This window comes from Rana temporaria, chromosome 11 (genome assembly GCF_905171775.1).
Source record: "Rana temporaria chromosome 11, aRanTem1.1, whole genome shotgun sequence".
NCBI lineage: Eukaryota > Metazoa > Chordata > Amphibia > Anura > Ranidae > Rana > Rana temporaria.
The window spans coordinates 1,846,164-1,863,693 of record NC_053499.1 but is presented as its reverse complement, the minus strand read 5'-3'; the positions used below and the strand labels follow the sequence as shown (position 1 = coordinate 1,863,693).

Sequence of the window (17,530 nt, the reverse complement as noted above, 5' to 3'; positions counted from 1 at the left end):
TCACATTGAACACTACAGGGCAGGATTTTTCATGCGGTATAGCAGCGCTATTTTTAGCGCTGTACCGCATGAAAAACGCCTCAATGTGAAAGGGGCCTTATAGCAGAAAAAAATATTGGGCCAGATTCATGTAGAAATGGGCTACGCTGCGGCGGCGTAACGTATCCCATTTACGTTACACCGCCGCAGGTTTTCAGCGTAAGTGCTTGATTCACAAAGCACTTGCCTGTAAACTTGCGGCGGTGTAACGTAAACCTGCCCGGCGCAAGCCCGCCTAATTCAAATGGGGCGGGGACCATTTAAATTAGGCGCGTTCCCGCGCCGAACGTACTGCGCATGCTCCGTCCCTAAAATTTCCCTACGTGCATTGCGCTAAATGACGTCGCAAGGACGTCATTGGTTTCGACGTTAACGTAAATGGCGTCCAGCGCCATTCACGGACGACTTACGCAAATGACGTGAAATTTAAAAATTAGACGCGGGAGCGACGGCCATACTTGACATTGGCTAGACCACCTAGAGGGCAGGTTTAGTTTTACGCCGCGTATCTCTACGGAAACGACGTAAAATTACAGCGACGGGCAAAGCGGACGTTCGTGAATCGGCATAACTAGTCATTTGCATATTCTACGCCGACCGCAATGGAATCGCCACCTAGCGGCCGGCCTGGAATTGCAGACTAAGATCCGACGGTGTAAGTCACTTACACCTGTCGGATCTTAGGGATATCTATGCGGAACCTGATTCTATGAATCAGCCGCATAGATACGACAATCGTATCTCAGAGATACGCCACCGTATCAGGAGATACGCCGTCGTATCTCTTTTGTGAATCTGGCCCATTGTCTTTTTTTATTTTTATTTTAAATTTTCGCTCCTTTTTTTTTGTTTGTTTATAGCGCAAAAAATAAAAAAACGCAGAGGTGATCAAATACCACCAAAAGAAAGCTCTATTAGTGGGGAAAAAAGGACGCCAATTTTGTTTGGGAGCCATGTCGCACGACCGCGCAATTGTCAGCTAAAGTAACGCAGCGCTGTATCGCAAAAATAAAAAGGCCTGGTCATTAGGGGTAAATCCTTCCAGGGCTGAAGTGGTTAGCAAGTTATTTCTCGCACACAGCATAGGCATACTTGCAGTTACACCCCCCATCCTGCTAGGCCTCCTAAGTACAGTGAAACCTCGGATTGCGAGTAACGCGGTTAACGAGCGTTTTCGCAATACGAGCGCTGTATTGTTTTTTTAAAAATCGTAACTCGGTTTGCGAGCGTCGTCTCCCAAAACGAGCAGGATTCAGACCAAATCGGTGTGTAGTACCGCTTTTGGCCTGAGGTTGGGGGGGGGGCGCCAGAGCTGAACGTCGCCGATCTGCGCTGTTCGGAAAGGCCCGAGGACGGTACGGCTGACCTCGGCAAATCTCGGGAACAAAGTCTTTCCGAGGTCAGCCGAGGTGTCCGCGGGCCTTTTCGGCAGTTTGCGAGGCTCTTCGGCGCCATCCCCCGCCTCTGGCTGCATGCGGTATTGCATGACATTGAAGTCAATGTGGAACAAATAATTTTCGTTTCCATTGACTTTAATTGGGAAATTCGCTTTGATATGCGAGTGCTTTGGATTACGAGCGTTCTCCTGGAACAGATTATCCTCGTAATCCGAGATTCCGCTGTATGGGGATACCACTCCCAGGGCGGATCCGCCCTATAGGCTCACTATGCAAGCCGCTTAGGGCCCCGCAAAGCTGCGGAGGGCCCCCCAAATTACTAGAGGCCCCGCCTGGTGAGAAGTCATTCTCACTTTAATGTAAAATGTCATTTCCGACAGCAGAACACCCCCTCCCCCCGCTTCTCAACTTTAATCTTTAATGTGACATGTCATTTTGCTTAGGGCCCCAGGGAGGTCAGGATCGGCACTGACCACACCTGTGAGACGTTTTCTCAGCCTAGATACATAGAGGGGTCCAAAATCCAAGGAGCGCCTTCAGGCATTCTAGGGGCATAAATTACGCATCTCATTTCCTGGCCATATTTTTGGAGGCCCCCGGAGCACCAGGACAGTGGAAATGCCCACAAAATGACCCAATTATTGGTATTTTCAGAAAGACATAACGAGTCATTTGAAAATTGAATTTTTTTGCCTCAAGATTTTGGAAAACGTAGGGAAGAAAAAAATATATAAATAAATATATATATCAATGAGATATTATTGAGGGATGGCAGTGATCGGGGACACTGTGGGGTAGTGATGATGGGGGACACTGTGGGGTAGTGATGATGGGGGACACTGTGGGGTAGTGATGATGGGGGACACTGTGGGGCAGTGATCGGGGACACTGTGGGGCAGTGATTGGGGACACCGGGGGGGCCAGTTATCGGGGACACTGGGGGGGGCAATAATTAGGGACACTGGGGGGCAGTGATTGGGGACACTGGGGGAGGGCAGTGATCGGGGACACTGAGGGGCAGTGATCGGGGACACTGGGGAGACAGTGATTAGGGACACTGGGGGGGTGGCAGTGATTGGAGACACTGGGGGGAGGGCAGTGATCGGGGACACTGGGGAGCAGTGATCGGGCACACAGGGGGGGCAGTGATCGGAGACACTGGGGGGACAGTGATTAGGGACACTGGGGGTAGTGATCGGGCACATGGGGGGTATTGATCAGGGACACTGGGGCAGGCTGATGTTCGTTCACATCCGATCTGTATAAGAGCAGAGAAAAGGAATGTTCACTTTCAGTTTCTATTGTTTACCATGTGATTGCTGTGATTGGACACAGCAATCACATGGTCTGATCACTGGGGGGAGATAAGACTGAGGAAATGCTTCCTTCTGCCTGTAGCAGACTGATGACATCATCTAAACCCAGGCAAAGCCACTGACTGGAGATCAAGGACGGCTTTTTACTGATAAAATATGATTATATCCTTGGCTCCTCCCTCCCCCTCATCAATATGCAAATAAAAAGTTTTAAGTAAGATCTTTCCATTTTCATTCCACACCTTATTTTTGACTTGGTGATGTCATCACTGGTTCTCTGTGCTTCTGTATGCAATGCAGGCAGATTATGGCTGGTGGGAGGGGCCGGCAGGGTGCTGGACATAGATTCCTGCCTCAGTACTCCTCTCAGGAGCCCTCAGGGGCTGGCTCTTGGGAGGAGTTATGGAAATGTCGAAATGCGTTGATGGTCTGTAAATTGTAGTTCTGAATTACGTCTTCCCCGTCTTTGTCTGCAGGTTTGAGCCGAGAGATGGAGAACATGTACAGTCCCCGCCAGAAGGTGGCGCCGGGCGGCGACCCTCTAAACGCGGTGCAGTGGTTCGGTTTGGATACGTCGACGATGTTCCCCTTCCCCCGGGAGGTGCCTCCCTTCCCCCTCCCTCAGGATCTGGCCCTTCTCTCCTACTACGACCCGGCCAGGATCGATTATTACTACGGCGCCCTCTACGGCCTCCCGACCGGCGGGGGGCAGAAATACGGGACCTGCGAGGAGTTCTACGGCCCGGCGTACATCCGGAAGAGGAACGAGAGGGAGAGGCAGCGGGTGAAGTGCGTGAACGAGGGCTACGCCAAGCTGCGGCACCACCTACCGCCGGAGTACGCCGAGAAGAGGCTCAGTAAGGTGCAGACGCTCAGGGCGGCCATCCGCTACATCCTCCACCTGCAGGAGGCGCTGCGCTGGGGGGGAGGGGCTGGGGGACTCTCTACGACCCATCGGCAAGACTAGGAAGAACAACACCTACCACAGACACGCCTCCCGGGAAGAGCCGCAGCGCTGAGACGCCCACCAGGTGCCGATATTGAGGAACGATCCCCATACCAGTCCAACGCCCGCCCGCCCGCCGCCCGCCAGAACCGACCGAACAGGGAAGACCTAAAGCAGAACTCCGGGAAGATATGAAAGACACAAATCAATGTAATCATTATTAGATCAATAAATAAATTTTACACAGGCTCTGGAAGTAACCGACTGGGCATCAGACTTTTGCCGTCTCTGTACAGCAGAGCTCAGGCTGGGATAAGGTGAAGCAGCACAAAGAGACAATTAGTTGTGTTGCAGTGGAGGAAGAATGCTGATAGGGTGAGAGCGCAGAGTGACAGAGAGATGAGCTCATCAGTCTGCTGCTTCTCCTTTCACTGTCCAGTTACAGGCTGGGGGGGGGGGGGGCAGTACAAGACCTGTAAGTGTTAACCACTTAAGCCCCGGACCATTATGCAGCTAAATGCCCAGGCCAGGTTTTGCGATTCGGCACTGCGTCGCTTTAACAGACAATTGCGCGGTCGCGCGACGCGGCTCCCAAACAAAATTGGCGTCCTTTTTCCCCCACAAATAGAGCTTTCTTTTGGTGGTATTTGATCACCTCTGCGGTTTTTATTTTTTGCGCTATAAACAAAAATAGAGCGACAATTTTGAAAAAAATGCAATATTTTTTACTTTTTGCTATAATAAATATCCCACAAAAAACATATATATAACATTTTTTTTCCCCTCAGTTTAGGCCGATACGTATTCTTCTACCTATTTTTGGTAAAAAAAATATCGCAATAAGCGTTTATCGGTTGGTTTGCGCAAAATTTATAGCGTTTACAAAATAGGGGATAGTTTTATTTTTATTTTATTTTGAAAATGACAGTTGCAGTTTGGGAGTTAACCACAAGGGGGCGCTGTAGGAGTTAGGGTTCACCTAGTGTGTGTTTACAACTGTAGGGGGTGTGGCTGTAGGACTAAAGTCATCGATCGAGTCTCCCTATAAAAGGGATCACTCGATCGATGTGCCGCCACAGTGAAGCACGGGAAGCCGTGTTTACATACGGCTCTCCCCGTTCTTCAGCTCCGGGGAGCGATCGCGACAGAGCGGCTATAAATGAATAGCCGCGCCGTCGTCCCGGATCGCTCCTGAAGCCACGGGAACTGCCGCATGTACCGGGGGGGTCCCAATCGGACCCCCCGACCCACGTCTAGGCAGGGACGTACAGGTACGCCAATGTGCCTGTCCGTGCCATTCTGCCGACGTAAATGTACATGCGGCGGTCCGGAAGTGGTTAACTTGTTCCAGGGTGAATTTCCCTCACAAACTTGGTCGAGTCGGAAACCCAAAAAGGGACCAGACCACCGATGACCGCTACCGTCCAAAGTCCTCCGTCTGTTAACAGAGGCCGGTCGACTGACTGGTCCCTATCCAGGGGCGGACTGACAACTCGTGGGGCCCCCGGGCAATAGGAGATTATGGGGCCCCAATTGTCTGTTAAAGCGACGCAGTGCTGAATTGTAAAAACTAGGGTTGTCCCGATACCACTTTTTTAGGACTGAGTACAAGTACCGATACTTTTTTTCAAGTACTCGCCGATACCGAATACCAATACTTTTTTTTACATGTGTCCCCAAAGGCAGCCATGTCCCCCACAAATGCAGCCATGTCCCCCCACAAATGCAGCCATGTCCCCCCACAGATGCAGCCATGTCCCCCCACAGATGCAGCCATGTCCCCCCACAAATGCAGCCATGTCCCCCCACAAATGCAGCCATGTCCCCCACAAATGCAGCCATGTCCCCCACAAATGCAGCCATGTCCCCCCACAGATGCAGCCATGTCCCCCCACAGATGCAGCCGTGTCCCCCCACAGATGCAGCCATGTCCCCCACATATGCAGCCATGTCCCCCCACAAATGCAGCCATGTCCCCCACAAATGCAGCCATGTCCCCCCACAGATGCAGCCGTGTCCCCCCACAGATGCAGCCATGTCCCCCACATATGCAGCCATGTCCCCCCCATATCCAGCCATGTCCCCCCCATATGCAGCCATGTCCCCCCCCATATCCAGCCATGTCCCCCCATATCCAGCCATGTCCCCCTTACCTTACATGCTGCCGCGCCGCTTGGTTAATACAGGCGGGGAAGATTACAGCTTTCATTTGAATAGCTGTAGTCTATCGCGCCGTGCTGCGTATAGACACTCCCCCTTGCTCGGGATTGGACAGTTCACCCGAGCAAGGGGGAGTGTCTATGCGTGGCGGGAAAGACTATAGCTATTCAAATGAAAGCTGTAATGTTCCCCGCCCGTATTAACCAAGCGGGGAAGCGGCGGGATTCGGCGTAGCGGCGGGGAAAAGTATTCTATTTTGGTATCGGGGGTATTTGCCGGAGTACAAGTACTCCCGCAAATACTCGGAATCGGTCCCGATACCGATACTAGTATCGTTATCGGGACAACCCTAGTAAAAACCCCTTGGGTCATTTAGCAGCATATTGGTCCGGTCCTTAAGTGGTTAAGAGGTTTTCCCTATTTGACTCGTACGAGAGGACAAGTTTCGGACAGATATTTGCCCATTGGTTCTGACCTCTATGACCCGTGCAATAGGGCAGCATACATAGAGTTCAGCCTTATGGGCTCCTATCTGACTTGTCTTGTAAAACTTGCCTTTATACACCTTTACAAGCCTTATCTCGGCCTTCTCTCCTAGATATGATTGGTTGCTGAGATCTACGTCAATGTAACAATCTGTCCTACAACCAGACAGAATTTTTATATGTTCATTAAAATGATTTATAAAGGGTTTTGTCCAATTAGGAACACCTGTGTAGGGACAGTATGGCACCCGGCCGTGTTAGATCCTCGTCCTGATAAGACTCCACCCACTTCAAGGATAACAGATTGTTTAATGAGGGCACAAGCAGACCTTTGTTTGACAAACATAATTAAAGTGCTGTCCATACCTTTCCCATATTCCACATAATTATTGTCCTGCCAGCGCACCGCTCCAGTGTGAAAGCCCTCGGGGGCTGTCACACTGGAGAGACAGCAGCGGCTCTTTCAGGGCACTTTGCAGGCGCCCCAGTGTGAAAGGGGTCTTATAGCGCAAAAAAAAATGCAGTGATGATCAATACCGGAAAAAAGCAACATAAATACTATGGCCCAGATTCACATACCTCGGCGCATCTTTATGCGGGCGTAGCGTATCGAATATACGCTATGCCGACGCTGCGCAGAGTGGCGAGCACATTATTCACAAAGGAAATGCTCCCAGCGTTGCGCCGGCGTAACGTAAATTCGTAGGCGTAAGCCAGGCCTAATTCAAAGTAGGTGGAAGTGGGCGTGACCCATTTAAATGAACCGTGACCCCATGCAAATGATGGGCCGAACGAACTGCGCATGCGCCGTCCCGTGGACGCATCCCAGTGCGCATGCTCAGAACCACGTCGGAAATTCTCCCTAAGATACGTCGAATCACTGCCTACGACGTGAACGTAACCTACGCCCAGCCCTATTCACGTACTACTACGTAAACGCCGTAAAATACGATGGCTGTTCCCTGGTCCATACCTTAACATGACTTACCCCTGCTTTATGAGGCTTAACTTTACGCCGGACGTACGACTTACGTAAACCGCGTATATTAATGCGCCGGGCGCAAGTACGTTCGTCAATCGGCATATCTCACTCATTTGCATATTCGAATCGTAAATTAATGGGAGTGCCCCTTGCGGCCAGCGTAAATATGCGCCCACGATGGCGTAGGAGACTTACGTCGGTCGTAGGAAGCCTATTTTCAGGCGTATCTAGTTCTGTGGGCACGGCGCACAGATACGACGGCGCACATTGACACTTACGCGGCGTATCTCGAGATACGCCGGCGTAAGTGCTACGTGAATCCGGGCCTATATTTGTGCACAGTTTTGCACGACCGCGCCATTGTCAGTTAAAGCAACGCAGTGGCGTATTTAAAAAAAATAAATTTGGGTACATTTTCCAGAGGTATGTAAAGTAAATAATAAAATAAATGAATTATAAAATTAATAATTTTAAATCAATTCATTACAAAAAGAAAATATTCTTTATCCGAGAGCTCCTTTTGAAAGAGTCAGTCGAAACGCGTGAGTGCCGCCATAGGCATTACATGTGACTTTATGGAGTGGACGCTCCCAGAACATGTGACTGTAACGGCTTTCTATACATTTGTAATAAACAGACTTATACTTTATGGTCCTTCATTGTTACTGGAAATCGTTATGTGAAGTCGCATCCATCGCAGTGCGAGGAATAGAAGGAGATCTGGAGTGTCATCAGTGAGACGGAGGAGGAGGGGGAGGGGGAGAAGAGTGGGGGAGGTATTGATGGGGGTCTAATGATCTCTCTGTAATGAGGAGGTAATAGGATTGGAGAGCCTCAACTTTCTACAAGAGGTGGAGAAGGCGAGGAGTGAAGTGGAGGAGTGCGAGGAGCGCGTGTTCCGGAGAATTATTAGAGGGCGCCTTCAATATTGACATAAAGAGACACTTAGACATTGTTACATTAACACCTTCGAACAGAGCGCACGCAAACATGTGGCCTCTCAGCAGCTGGACCTTGGCGCAGAGTGGCCGCTTATTTGCGTGCAATAGCGCCCACCAGTGTGGGCCGGTGCTCATTTTTGTTTGGGGGGGGTGTCAAACAAACCTGGCCCCCTCGCTCCCCCCACCCACCTCCGTTTGCTAGATCGCTGCTTCACCTGCCCACCATACTTACCCCCATCCAGGTTGCACCCCCCCCCCATATCTCCTCCCGAGTCCCGGCCAATCGGGTCTTAGGCAGTGGCGGCCGGTGCTCATTTTTCTTTGGGGGGTGCCATACAAATCTGGCCCCCTCGCTCCACCCAACCCCTGTTGCTCGATCGCCTGCTTGATTGCTGCTTCACCTGCCCAGCATGATTACCCCATCCATGTTGCAACCCCCCACCCTGCATCTCCTCCCGAGTTTCGGCAGTTGCTTCTCCTCCCGGCCAATCGGGTCTTAGGCAGTGGCGGCCGGTGCTCATTTTTTTTGGGAAGCGCGTGAGTGCACCCACAGCCACCCCCGTCCGGTCAATTGGGTCAGAAGCACCCCATCTATGGCGGGCAGCACTTCACTCGGGCGATGGGCATCACGGGCGCCTTTCCCTTCCCCTGCGGGCATCACGTCAGCCTCAATCTCCACCTCGGTGGCCATTCGGAACGCTTCTACTTTCGGCCAATCTGGAAACAGGTCTCAGACCCGCTTCCTGATTGGCCGGGAGGAGAATCGGTGTGAAAATAGCGAATATTCATTTGCTAATGTCACACAACTTGGTGGGCTCGGTTTGCAGTGCTCTGCTCCCCAAACCCGCCCCTTTTTTAAGCCAATTAGAGCCTCAGGCTCTAATCATGTGCTTCAAAAACAAAAATACCGCACTGAAATCCATGCGTCCGGCGCCCTGCATGGAGATTAGGGGGCTGAGTGCATTGTTTATGGGGGCGGCACCCCTGCACCTCTTATGAGCGGCCGCCACTGAGGACCACAGTGCTGTGCTGAGAGCGTGCTCCCGGCGACTCACGGAAAGCTCCCGATCGCTACTTGCGGAGCTTTCCAATCATGTGACAGCCAATCACGGCGGTCACATGGTCACAAGCCCTGCCCCCACCAGGCATTCCAATCCCCTTAAAGGCCCCCGTGGAAACCGGCGCCCAGGTGTTGATAATCATTTCATGTTGCTAAGATCTTCAATTCTCTCCATCCTACTTTTTAATCAAAGCGTTAATGACCCCTAAACCAAAAATGGATTCTATCCACTTGCCGCTAAATCACATACCCGGTGCGCCATGTGACTTCATGTGGTTGTAGCGGGATGATATGAGGCTGCGGCCGTCACCCCGGCTCTCTTGGAAAGGAAATCCTAGCAGCCAGCCAGTAGGGGACGTCCCCCTTCCCCCCTCCCGCCGATCTCTTGGGCTCTCCGGACCATGAGACCCAAGCTACTAGCCAGCATGTCCGCCGGCCAGACGGAGACCCAGACAAAGCCGGGATCGGCTCTCCACTACAGTAACCATGTACAGCGGAACCTCGGCTTACGAGGATAATCCGTTCCAAATACAAAGCACTCGCATATCAAAGCGAGTTTCCCCATAGAAGTCAATGAAAACTAAAATAATTTGTTCCGCATTGACTTCAATGGCATGCAATACCGCATGCAGGGGGCGCCAGAGAGCCTCGGGAACACACGGAAAGGCCTGAGGACAGCTCGGCGGACCTCGGAAAGGCTCGAGAACGGCATATTTCGGAGTCTTTCCGATCATTTCCGAATGGTGGCGATCGGCGCCGTTTGGCTCCGCTCAGCTCCCTCGCCCCCCACCGCAGGCCAAACGCGGTACTGCACACCACTTTGGCTTGAATCCTGCTCGTATTACGAAACGCTCATTAACCGCGTTACTCCCAATCCGAGGTTCCACTGTATAGTGTCAGTGACCAGACATCCAGTTTACCCAGGTGCAGGGACGGCCCGTCCATTGTGGGTGCACGGGCACCGCCCTCCCTATCCATGTGCCCTGCCCCTTTCATGACGCAGAGCGCATAAATTTCTATGGCGGGGGGTGTTTTTTTGAAGCACCTGATTAGAGCCAGAGGCTCTAATAGGCTTCAAAATAGGGTAGGCTCGGGGCGCAGAGCATTGCGTCTGAAGTCCACCCAGTTGTGTTGCAACAGCGAATGAATATTCGCTGTTGCAACACTGATCCTCCTCCTGGCCAATTGGGAAGCGGGTCTGTTACCCATCACCCGATTGGCTGAAAGGACAGGCTATCCTATTGGATGCTTAGAAGGAGGGGAGGAGATGCACGGCGGAAGCGAGGAGGAGAAGACACAGGAGCCGATGCCCGCTGCAGCCTGATGTCTGCCGATGCCCCGATTCCCCACCGCTGCCTGATGTGCCCACCGATCCCCGCCACTGACCGCCGATGCCCAATCCCTGCCGCCTAGATAGGGTAAGTGCCGGTGGACCGGCAGACAGTGAGTGTGGGTGGTTGTTTGCCGCCCTCCTCCCCCAACGAAAAAACACCAGCCGCCATTTTTAAATGCGCCCCGTCCCGACGAGCTCGCACGCAGAAAGCGAACGCATACGCGAGTAGCGCCCGCATATGAAAACGGTGTTCAAACCACACATGTGAGGTGTCGCCGCGATCGTCAGAGCGAGAGCAATAATTCTAGCTCTAGACCTCCTCTGTAACTCAAAACATGCAACCTGTAGAATTTTTTAAACGTCACCTATGAGCATTTTTAAGGGTAAAAGTTTGTCGCTAATCCACGAGCGGGCGCAATTTTGGAGCGTGACATGTTGGGTATCAATTTACTCGGCGTAGCATTATCTTTCACAATCTAAAAAAAAAATTGGGCTAACTTTACCGTTGTCTTTTTTTTAAATTAAAAAAAGTGTATTTTTTTCCCCAAAAAAAAGTGCGCTTGTAAGACCGCTGCGCAAATACGGCGTGACAGAAAGTATTGCAACGACCGCCATTTTATTCTCTAGGGTGTTAGAATTTTTTTTTATAATGTTTGGGGGTTCTAAGTAATTTAATGTTTAATACCCTGCAGAGGTTTTTGCTTCTTTGCTTTACTGCAAAAAAATAACTAAAAAGATACAAAGAAAAGCAGCAACATAAATGAATACAATGTAACTCATAAGCCTATACAATGTAACATATAATTTATACGCCGCATTTCATCTCTCAATCTTTATGGTAATTTACTGGGAATAAAAAACGTATTCATTTCACTGTATTGTTGAAGAATCTCCCCCTCCCCCGCCGAATCCCCCGAGTTGAATGTCTTTTCTATAAAATAATGGATGGAATTTTGTTTTCCATTATAAAATCAATCAATAAACGATCGGCGCGTGACATTGGGAGGACACGTGACCCGCGTACTTCACAGACACGTGCGACTCTCTATAGGAGCCCCCCCCCGCTTGCGTTACTCCGCGACACAAAGGAACGCTCGCCGCTTTGCGTTGTGAATTCGCCGCTGGCAGCCCGACCTTGGCGATGAAAAGCTTTTTCAGCATCCGCAGCGCAGGAAAAAAATTCTGTGATCTACTGAGGAATACGTATTTTTTTTTTTACATTTACAATTGTGAATAGAAATGCGGCAACACTGAGCGCCGAGCGCGCCGAACGCGAGAATAGAAGAAGAGCTGACACTCATTTGAAGGATTAAAAGGATATTATGCAGAAACTTTGTATCATTTGAAAATAAAAATGTCTAAAAAAAAAGTGCGCCAATGTTGGAGGTCGGCGACGACGCAGCCGGTGTGTTCCTAGGATTCAGCTGTGGCTTTGTAGTTCCCAGAAAGAGAGAGGGAGAGGGAGGTCGCACAGCATCATGTGACAATATGTATTCTGCTACATTTTTTTTTTATATTTTTTTACTAGTAATGGTGACGATCAGCAAGACTGTGATATTGTGGCAGATAGTCGGGACACTAACTGACACTTTTTTTGGGGACCAGTGATACTAATACAAGGATCAATGCTAAAAAAATATGCACTGTCACTGTACTATTGACACTGGCTGGGAATGGGGTTAAACATCAGAGGTGATCAAAGGATTAAGTGTGTGCCTAACCTGTGCTTTACTACTGTGGGGGAGGTGCTTGTACTAGGAGAAGGCATGGATCGGTGCCCCCCCCCCCACTTAGCAGAGACACAGGATCCATGCCTTCCTTACTGACAGACCACAGTTCTTCCTCTGTACTGACGCATCGGTGGGTGCCGGCGGACATCGAGTCCACTGTACCCGCTGATCAGCTCTCACTGTGTCTAATCAAAGTGGAAGCGGGCTGGCGGGGGCACACCCGAGACCCTGTCGGTGGCACCCCCGTACCCCAGAACTTACCCCATGGGTTGCAGGTGGGCAGGCTCCTACAAGCGGAGGGCAGTGGCCGGGTTGTGGGCTCCTGGGAGCGGGTTGCGTGCTCCTATCGGCGAGTTGTGGGCTCCTACAGGCAGAGGGCAGCAGCTGGGTTGTGAGCTCCTGCGGGTGGGTTGAGGGCTCCTACGGGCAGCGGACACTGGCCAGGTTGCAGGCTCCTACGGGCGGGTTGTAGAGCCACTATTGGCGGTGGGTTGTGGGCTCCTATAGGTAAGTTGCGGGCCCCTATGGGCGGGTTGTGAGCTCCTATGGGTGGCGGACACCAGCCGGGTTGTGGTCTCCTATGAGCGAGTTGTGGGTGGGTTGCGGGCTCCTATGGGCGGCGGGTTGTGGGCTCCTATGGGCGGCGGGTTGTGGGCTCCTATGGGCGGGTTGCGGGCTCCTACGGGCGGCGGACACCAGACGGGTTGCAGGCTCCTATGAGCAGGTTGTGGGCTCCTATGGGCGGCAGACCCCTGGGCAGGTTGCAGGCTCCTATGGAAAGGTTGTAGAGCTCCTATTGGCGGTGGGTTGTGGGCTCTAATGGGTGGGTTGTGAGCTCCTACAGGCAGCGGACACCGGCTGGGTTGTGGGCTCCTACGGGAAGGTTGTAGAGCTCCTTTTGGCAGTGGGTTGTGGGCTCCTATGGGCAGGTTGTGGGCTCCTACGGGCGGCGGGTTGTGGGCTCCTATGGGCAGGTTGTGGGCTCCTACGGGCGGCGGACCCCTGGGCGGGGTGCGGGCTCCTATGGGAAGGTTGTGGGCTCCTATGGGCGGGTTGTGAGCTCCTATGGGTGGCGGACACCAGCCGGGTTGTAGGCTCCTATGGGCGAGTTGCGGGTGGGTTGCGGGCTCCTATGGGCGGCGGGTTGTGGGCTCCTACGGGCGGTGGACACCAGACGGGTTGCAGGCTCCTATGGGCGAGTTGCGGGCCCCTATGGGTGGCGGACACCAGGCGGGTTGCGGGCTCCTATGGGAAGGTTGTAGAGCTCCTATTGGCGGTGGGCTCCTATGGGCAGGTTGTGGGCTTCTTTGGGCGGCGGACCCCTGGGCGGGTTGCGTGCTCCTATGGGCGGGTTGTGAGCTTCTACAGGCAGCGGACACCGGCTGGGTTGTGGGCTCCTACGGGAAGGTTGTAGAGCTCCTTTTGGCAGTGGGTTGTGGGCTCCTATGGGCAGGTTGTGGGCTCCTACGGGCGGCGGGTTGTGGGCTCCTATGGGCAGGTTGTGGGCTCCTACGGGCGGCGGACCCCTGGGCGGGGTGCGGGCTCCTATGGGAAGGTTGTGGGCTCCTATGGGCGGGTTGTGAGCTCCTATGGGTGGCGGACACCAGCCGGGTTGTAGGCTCCTATGGGCGAGTTGCGGGTGGGTTGCGGGCTCCTATGGGCGGCGGGTTGTGGGCTCCTACGGGCGGTGGACACCAGACGGGTTGCAGGCTCCTATGGGCGAGTTGCGGGCCCCTATGGGTGGCGGACACCAGGCGGGTTGCGGGCTCCTATGGGAAGGTTGTAGAGCTCCTATTGGCGGTGGGCTCCTATGGGCAGGTTGTGGGCTTCTTTGGGCGGCGGACCCCTGGGCGGGTTGCGTGCTCCTATGGGCGGGTTGTGAGCTTCTACAGGCAGCGGACACCGGCTGGGTTGTGGGCTCCTGCGGGCTCCTATGGGAAGGTTGTAGAGCTCCTATTGGCGGTGGGTTGTGGGCTCCTACGGGCGGCGGACCCCTGGGCGGGTTGCGGGCTCCTATGGGCGGGTTGTGAGCTCCTATGGGCAGTGGCCACCAGCCGGGTTGCAGGCTCCTATGGGCAGGTTGTGGGCGGCGGGCAGCGGCTTCTGTGTCCTCCTCCCTCCTCCTCCTAGGCGTCCAATACACACCTGGGTGGGATTGGAGCGCGTTATCTACTACCCGAGCACCACACTATATTGAAGCCTCTGGTTCTAATCGGTGCCACAAAAAAACAGCCCCTCCGCGTTGGAATCCATGCGCTGGTGTTCTGAAAGGGGCCGGACGCATTGATAGGGGAGGCGGCGATGGACAGGGGGGCGGGGTGGGTGGTCTGCTAACTTCAACAAGACTTTACAAAGTTTCTTACCTGGAGATCCTGCCAACAAGGACACTTATTGCTGACTTTGCAGCTGGGGGCGGGTCAAGGATGACCGGGGCTCCTAGGAAGTGGGTTGAATGGCGCCGGACATCAGACTGAAGACATCTAGTGGCAGAAAAAAAGTACTACAGGGAATCTCTGGAATGTGGTAAATAAGCCGTTTTTGTTGTTTTTTAATGCGCTGCTTATTTTTATCTTTTTGTCAGGAGTTCCCCTATAAGGACATTCCATGCGAAGGGACGGTGTCACACCCCCTGATTTCCTGTGTCCCCGGGACGTTCCATCTCACCGTGTGCAGCCAATCACAGGACACCCCGAGGCCGAGTGGCCGGTCCCTGCGCTCTGTATATAGAATAATATTCTTATCTGAGTCTCCGAGTGTCACCAGGCGAGAGCGACACAAACACAGCGCGGCGCGTTTCGTCAACAATAAACTCCAAGGCCAGTAAAGCCGCATTCCGCCCAGAAGAAAACCTCTATTGCAGCTCAGCAACCCTAAGGTGTGACGGCCGCATTCGTTTTCTGTTTTTAGTCTTTCTTTCCTCTAATCTCATCTAGTGATCCAGCCAACAAGTCTGTTGTTTTTAAAAGAAAATATATTTTACAGTTACAGGGATAAAAAAAAAACTATTTACCACTGACAGGGATGCTTATAATGATCAGCTTTTATTTATTTATATAAAATCTTTACATCAAAAGGAAGAAAAACTGCAGTAAATAAGATATATTATACAGGAGTGACATCACCGCCCTCCAGATATAAGATATATTATACAGGAGTGACATCACCGCTCTCCAGATATATTATACAGGAGTGACATCACCACCCTCCAGATATAAGATATATTATACAGGAGTGACATCACCGCCCTCCAGATATAAGATATATTATACAGGAGTGACATCACCGCTCTCCAGATATAAGATATATTATACAGAGTGACATCACCGCTCTCCAGATATATTATACAGAGTGACATCACCACTCTCCAGATATATTATACAGAGTGACATCACCACTCTCCAGATATATTATACAGAGTGACATCACCACTCTCCAGATATATTATACAGAGTGACATCACCACTCTCCAGATATATTATACAGAGTGACATCACCGCCCTCCAGATATAAGATATATTATACAGGAGTGACATCACCGCCCTCCAGATATAAGATATATTATACAGAGTGACATCACCACTCTCCAGATATATTATACAGGAGTGACATCACCGCTCTCCAGATATATTATACAGAGTGACATCACCGCCCTCCAGATATATTATACAGGAGTGACATCACCGCCCTCCAGATATATTATACAGGAGTGACATCACCGCCCTCCAGATATAAGATATATTATACAGGAGTGACATCACCGCCCTCCAGATATAAGATATATTATACAGGAGTGACATCACCGCCCTCCAGATATATTATACAGGAGTGACATCACCGCTCTCCAGATATAAGATATATTATACAGGAGTGACATCACCGCCCTCCAGATATAAGATATATTATACAGGAGTGACATCACCGCCCTCCAGATATAAGATATATTATACAGGAGTGACATCACCGCTCTCCAGATATATTATACAGAGTGACATCACCACTCTCCAGATATATTATACAGGAGTGACATCACCGCTCTCCAGATATATTATACAGAGTGACATCACCGCCCTCCAGATATAAGATATATTATACAGGAGTGACATCACCGCCCTCCAGATATAAGATATATTATACAGGAGTGACATCACCGCCCTCCAGATATAAGATATATTATACAGGAGTGACATCACCGCCCTCCAGATATAAGATATATTATACAGGAGTGACATCACCGCCCTCCAGATATAAGATATATTATACAGAGTGACATCACCGCTCTCCAGATATATTATACAGAGTGACATCACCACTCTCCAGATATATTATACAGGAGTGACATCACCGCTCTCCAGATATAAGATATATTATACAGGAGTGACATCACCGCTCTCCAGATATATTATACAGGAGTGACATCACCGCTCTCCAGATATATTATACAGGAGTGACATCACCGCTCTCCAGATATAAGATATATATACAGAGTGACATCACCGCTCTCCAGATATAAGATATATTATACAGGAGTGACATCACCGCCCTCCAGATATAAGATATATTATACAGGAGTGACATCACCACTCTCCAGATATAAGATATATTATACAGGAGTGACATCACCGCTCTCCAGATATATTATACAGAGTGACATCACCGCCCTCCAGATATATTATACAGGAGTGACATCACCGCTCTCCAGATATATTATACAGAGTGACATCACCGCCCTCCAGATATATTATACAGGAGTGACATCACCACTCTCCAGATATAAGATATATTATACAGGAGTGACATCACCGCTCTCCAGATATATTATACAGGAGTGACATCACCGCTCTCCAGATATAAGATATATTATACAGGAGTGACATCACCACTCTCCAGATATAAGATATATTATACAGGAGTGACATCACCGCTCTCCAGATATATTATACAGGAGTGACATCACCGCCCTCCAGATATAAGATATATTATACAGGAGTGACATCACCGCCCTCCAGATATAAGATATATTATACAGGAGTGACATCACCGCTCTCCAGATATAAGATATATTATACAGAGTGACATCACCACTCTCCAGATATAAGATATATTATACAGAGTGACATCACCGCTCTCCAGATATAAGATAT

The 17,530-nt window shown here is 51.0% G+C and overlaps 1 protein-coding gene across 1 annotated transcript; it reads left to right on the top strand.

Moving 5' to 3' along the window:
- The first annotated feature begins 3,231 nt into the window (after positions 1 to 3,231).
- Positions 3,232 to 3,938, top strand: ASCL3 (achaete-scute family bHLH transcription factor 3). Its single transcript, XM_040327710.1, has one exon. The coding sequence runs from the start codon at positions 3,243 to 3,245 to the stop codon at positions 3,717 to 3,719; it is 477 nt and encodes a 158-aa protein (XP_040183644.1). The 5' UTR covers positions 3,232 to 3,242; the 3' UTR covers positions 3,720 to 3,938.
- Positions 3,939 to 17,530: the final 13,592 nt, after the last annotated feature.

What these genes read in the sequence shown, in the direction of transcription:
- ASCL3 (XM_040327710.1), top strand. Translation starts at nt 3,243, where the DNA reads ATGGAGAACATGTACAGTCCCCGCCAGAAGGTGGCGCCGGGCGGCGAC.